Source organism: Lissotriton vulgaris, chromosome 3_1 (genome assembly GCF_964263255.1).
Source record: "Lissotriton vulgaris chromosome 3_1, aLisVul1.2, whole genome shotgun sequence".
Classification (NCBI taxonomy): Eukaryota; Metazoa; Chordata; class Amphibia; order Caudata; family Salamandridae; genus Lissotriton; species Lissotriton vulgaris.
In genome coordinates this window covers 132,991,804-132,997,803 of record NC_141689.1, presented here as the reverse complement: position 1 = coordinate 132,997,803, position 6,000 = coordinate 132,991,804, and the positions used below count along the sequence as shown (strand labels likewise).

At 40.6% G+C, this 6,000-nt stretch overlaps 1 protein-coding gene across 1 annotated transcript in view; it reads right to left on the bottom strand.

The window, feature by feature from the left end:
• Positions 1-1,038: 1,038 nt before the first annotated feature.
• Positions 1,039-6,000, bottom strand: part of LOC147726082 (uncharacterized) — a 41,557-nt gene continuing 36,595 nt past the window's right edge. The window contains exon 2 of the mRNA XM_086960198.1: positions 1,039-3,669. Coding sequence (XP_086816324.1) covers positions 1,592-3,669 — 2,078 coding nt within the window. The 3' untranslated portion in view covers positions 1,039-1,591. The remainder of the gene's footprint in view (positions 3,670-6,000) is intronic.

Sequence of the window (6,000 nt, the reverse complement as noted above, 5' to 3'; positions counted from 1 at the left end):
AATTATGTTTTTTTCTGGCTAATTACGAAGGCTATAGGGCTACAGCAAAGAAAACTGCATGTAGAAATTGATGCCAAACCAATGATCATAACCTCTGAATGAAGTGATAACCAGGTGACATCATTGGCCAAAATATGTTAAAAAGCAGAAAAGAAGTACATATCACAGTGTCCAGCTATATTAATATTGAGGGCGATGCAGACCATGGAGAGGCCTTTTCCTATTTAGCTCCAGAATATATGTGATAGCCTGACCCTCTAACTGCATAAGTCTGCAAAAGGCCTAACTTCCTTGTTACTACCACCATTATGGTTTGCAGGAATAACATTTAAGATACTGCAAATCTTAGTCAGAGAGAGAAGCATGAGGTTCAGGGATATAAGACATACATTTGATAAACCTATGAGTTCAACCAAGTGTGTGTGAGATGCTTGCGAGTGACTGCACCCGCTGTAGTCTCACACTGTGTAATGTTTAAATGATACCTTGGCATGATCTATTGTAAGAAAGGGATATTAGGTGTCAACCATAACTTGATGACACACAACCGGTGGACACAACATCTTGATAAGCACCGCAACTCAGGCTTTTCTCCATTCTCATGGAAGATATACAAGTGTGGATCAGAAACTTCTGTCTTTCCAATATTGCAAACATTACAGAGCTTCTAATAATGTACCCAAGATCAGCTTCTCTCGTGTGGTTGATGCTGAAGTAGAACTCTTGAGTAGACTCAATTTAGATATCCATTTGTCAATGAAAAAACATGTAATTTCTTCAACTAGAACATGTAACTAGTGTATCCACCTTTAACCTGAACTCAACCTATTCCTAATTGAAATTTATAAGGCCAAAATGGCAAGAGCAATATCTGGTTCATGTTTTTTCACTGGGAGAATCTACAAAAGATATAGACTTAGGCTGAAAAGATGGTAGCTGGACGAAGATTCCTAAGCATGTTAAGCCAACACTGGGCTTCCCATTGCCAGAAGAGTCATATTGTAGCCTCCGTGATGATTTATGCAACCATTTACCATTCATGTCTGGATCATTGGAGACACAAATCAATGCATATATCCAATGTAACTCTTAGATTCAATGATAAAGACTGGCTTGACTCCTACAAGTTTAATCAAAATATCTGGAGGAAAAACTGTGAAATGATCTTCCAATCAAACTCGAGATTCCCTTGGGTAGGATCTTAAGCACCTTCTTAGGTTGCTTGTATCTAACTGTCCATCTTTTTGTAGGTTTTATTGCAGAACATGCCATTGGTGCCCAGACACCTCAGGTGTTATGACATAAAATATGTGTTATTGACTTAAAATCCATGAATTTGACTATTGGTAATACCTTTTAATTCAAGGTTGGATACCATTATATATTAGTGGACCAGCAGCGTGTGAAATCAGCCTGTGGCTGCATCACCGTTTCAGATTAATGGACAAAATATATCAAGGTAACAAAACACAAACCAAATGCAAAGAGGCTGCCCTGCACAAACATCCCTTAGCCACAAACTCCAATTCATAACTGTCAAAGCGAAGGATGATAAAATAGAAATGAATGAGAGAAAAATATGCTAGCCCTGCTACATAAAGCTTGCCATGTCTGCAATTGAAATGCCTGAATCTCCAGCAGTACTTCCCCCTTCCTGTACAGCCTCACTAATGCTCTTCCTGTCCTTTTCTGACATGGGTGGGATGGCTTTACCCAGCTGGCACTTGATTCTTTCAATTCTCGCCTCTAAAGCCAATTCAAACTCTTGTTTCTTTGAAATTGCCAAGCTTGTGATTGCCCTTTGAGCTTCCTCACAGCCGGTCTGTAACTTCAGGTGCTCCAACTTGAACTCGGGATCTGAGGGGTTCATGCCGAGGAATATTCCTAAAAGATTCACCCGGTCCATCAGGTAATGCTGAGACACTTCAGAGTAGGTGCTTGATATCATGTTGACCAGGTAGCCTAAGTTGGTGGCTTTGGTTGCCTGCATGAATAACAAATCCTTCACAAAGGCAACTGCAGGATAACTCATACCGGTCTGTAAGGATTCAGCATTTTCCACTAACTCTTTGACATTTCTTGAGAGACAGGACTCTAAGAGGTTGGATATTTTATTGAAGAAGGTAACCATCGTATTCCACTGCTCCTTGACTCTCTGCAGGGCAGACAAGCCTTTAATGAGCAACGTTTTGGCTGTTTCAAAATCTATTTTTTCTACTTTGTGACTCCTCATTTCAGACAGGACTTCTGTGAGTTTTTGATTTTCTTTTTTTAGATTATCAAAGGTCTTCAGGTAAATGGCTTGAGTGTTGTTTAATTGCAGTCTGGCCTGTTCCACTGTGGCCCAAGCCCTTTTTGCAGCCTGGGTGCCTATACCACCACTGCTCACAGCCTCAGATAGATTTGGGGGTATTTGCTGAAAAGCAGGGGCATTGGTTGCAGTTTTACAATGTGTTTCAGCTTTTACTGAGCTGAGATAAAGAGTGTTTATCTTTTGAGCAATGCTCCTCAAGTTCTCCTGATCCTCAGTCGCAGATGTGGCAGCTCTGTGCAATTCCTCACAAATAGCAATGCCATTTTGCAGAAAAGTATCCATCATCATTTTTGCAATACAATCACCTTCATCACTTATGTCCTTTTGCAGCTCCAATAAACGATCTTTAAAAAAGTCTGTTATGATGTTATGGTCCCTCTCATCATAAACATGTTTCATGTTAACAGTTTCCTCTTTACTGTCTAAGACCTTTCGAAGACTAGCTGCAACTGAAGCCATCCGATTGGATCTGGCACAGACATTGGTGAAGCAAAAGGTGGACTTTCCATTATCCGTGTCACGAGTTCCATCTACGTCTAAGTCTTGTTTTACGTCTTTCTTTGCTATGTAAGATGCTGGGTTAAGAAAAGTGCCCAGTATATCAGCACCAACAGTTTCTATTACAGAGGGCACTTTGTCCATTGCATTCTTGTAGGCATCTATTGCATCCTTTAGTTGTGTCTCAGTGGCCTTCCTCAACTCTTCTGTTGTCTGCATAGATTTCCTTGAGGATGCTTCTTTTATGCGGAGCTGCTCCAGGGCAGTCTTTATATCTGTAAGCTTATGCTCGTAGCCCTTCATCGAGTTCAAACAAGCTTCAAGAATCTCATGGATTATGGAAACTGTCTCATTAAAGCTTAACTCCACAGACAGAGCCAAGGATGTGCATTTATTGGACACTAGGAGCAAACTGTTCAGCTTTTTTGAGAGGAGGTCGGCAACAGTGTCAGTCGGCTTGGACAGAATCTTGACTATTTCTGCATTGGCGCTAGGTATGAAGCCAGAGAGGAGTCTGATCTGGTCCATGTTCTTGTTTGCAGTATTGAAGGCAAACCAGGCTGAATTGCAAACCTGCATTAGGGATGCAGCAAAGGATCCTGGATATTTCAAGTACATGTATCCACCTGCTGGGGGTCTCAGGTTGATGGAGAAGTCCCCTCCCGCTGATGAAAGGACTGCCAGCTCTCCTAGGATTGCGATGGAGATGGGGAGCGGCAACAGGAACTCTTCCCAGCAGATGAAGGGTTTCATCTGCATTGCGATATCATCCCTCACTTCCTGGACTGAGGAGACACTTCCAATTGCATCATTGAGATTCGCAGCTGTGCTTTTGCAGTCCACTTCTCTTCTGCGCCCTGGAGAAAATACAGATTATTAAATATGTTGTGATGGGTAAAACATGAATTGCACAAGTTGTCTAGCTGTAACATAACCATGTGCAAGGGAGAAGCCAGAAAGGTAAAATAACCTCTATGTTGAACCAAATGTTTGATGGCAACCACATCAAAGCAATGGAGTCCACACCTCCTTAGAAGAGCTTATTTGATTCTTCAGTCCATCATATTTACATTCATCATTTCATGCTTTAATCCACCATTTTAACTTGACATTCTGTCATTCAACAACTCACTTTGGGCCCTCCTCAATCTCTAAAGATTTTTTGCCCTTCCATGTCATAGGCACTTGACCCATCCGCACAAGTAAAGTATAATTTTTATCAAAGACTGAGGGGAAAAATGTATGGCCAGAAATGTGTGCTTTGAGGGGAACTCACAACTTTCACACTCAAATTTTTTAGAAAAAGACAACAATTTGGTCTAGCACTCCTTATTGGCATATCTCACATTACATCACGTGGTTAGGCACAATATCAATTCAGCAGGTGTGTTTCAATTTCCTCTATTCAAAAGATAAAACCATGGCCAACGCGTTTGGTCCGCTCAGACTTCACAGGGCAAATAGTGTTAGCCTTCTATTCTATTCTATGATGTTCAATCCATTTTCATAAAGTAAACAATCTGTGGATACAATGCGAGCCACAGGCTGCTGCATTAGAAGTTGCTGAATAGGATAACACCCACTGCAATGCCATACTGTGGCTAGAGCTCAAAATAAAATAAAAGACTGGTTATCAGAAAAATGCCAACTCGATTGATGCTTTGATATATGAAGAGTTTGACTTTGATAAGGTCTTTACCATTAGCACTTCATGAAAACAGTTTGAACATCACAGTCAGCACTCAGAATAGAAGGCCAACTCTGTTTGCCCTGAGAAAGTCCGAGAGGACGAGACGCGTTGACTAGAGTTTTAACTTTTTGGGATAAGGATCCACGAATAAAGAAAAGTGAAACAAATCTGTTGAATGATGTTGTACTTAACCATGTGATGTAATTTGAAATATTGCAATAAGGAGTGCTGGACAACATTTTTGTCTTGCTATTGTGTTTTTTTTTAATCTCAGGAGGGGTATTGAGTCTCAGGTCCTGTGTACCAAAGGGTAAATTTGTACATATCAACTTACTATTGAAATAAGTGCAGTCATAATTGTGTCATACCCTGTCAATTGGTTATTTTTATTTGAGAACATTTGTAACTTTTTAGCAAAATTTGAGGTTTGCAACTGATTTTTGGAAGGAAAACTTTGAAGGATCAATGCAAGCCACACCTCCTTGGTTACCCACACATATCTAGTGTTAAAACATGTCTGGCTTCTTGTAGGTTTTCTTAAATGTCTGCAAACCAAGGACCAAAAACAGAGGTACCCACCTTTCTATCACAAAACATCATGGTTTTTCAAGGGGGTCACCTGCATTTTTGGTCCCGTGGCTCAGCGGTCATATAGGGAAACCTACTAAACCCACACACTGATGAAACTAGACAACCAGAGAGTAAGAAACTTTCATACTGAGTACGGCTGGCAATGTTATTGAGATAAGGCTGGAAACACACAAAATGAGAAATGAGTCCTATTACCGATGAGAGAACCTCAGAGACACTAGCGACAACAACAGGGTCATCACATTTAAGCTTACCACACAGCCGCTACCTCCACGTCATGGCAGCCGCCTGTACTTACTTATCGTTCCTACCGGAACATTGTAGTCCTAACAGCATACCCGGCGTAATGGCGACGCAGTTTATGTCAATTTTGGAACACATCAGTAACTACCTGAATCTTGTAAATGACACATACGGGAACCGATCCCAGAACTTTAAAATTAGCTACACAAGCGCCCAGCATGCCTCAAACGTATGTATACCAACCAATTTAAACAGTTTTCGGTTATCACCATTTACTTAAAGATTTGCCATTTGACAACGCATTTCTATCGAAAAAACAGCTAGAAGAAGTTTTTGCCATTAATTGTAGACTTACTTGAATATAAAGCATTGCCATTTTTGTAGTTTCTTATTCACATATTTCCTCGTATGGAGCACTAGGAGACCCCATGTAAACTATGTTAACTAGACATTGCAAGACAGCATGTATCTAATAAGAAGAAAGCATATCAATATATATGTTTCCTTCTCCCCTTCTTCTCCTTATTCTTCACAGGTACTTACTGGCCTCTAATAAACGGACAAAATTCACCCAGTTTCTCACCAAGAATTGTAGCAAGTTTCATAATTCTATTTAGGTCCTGAAGAAAGCCCCCCTGACCCTCCTTGGCAGACCAAGGGCTGA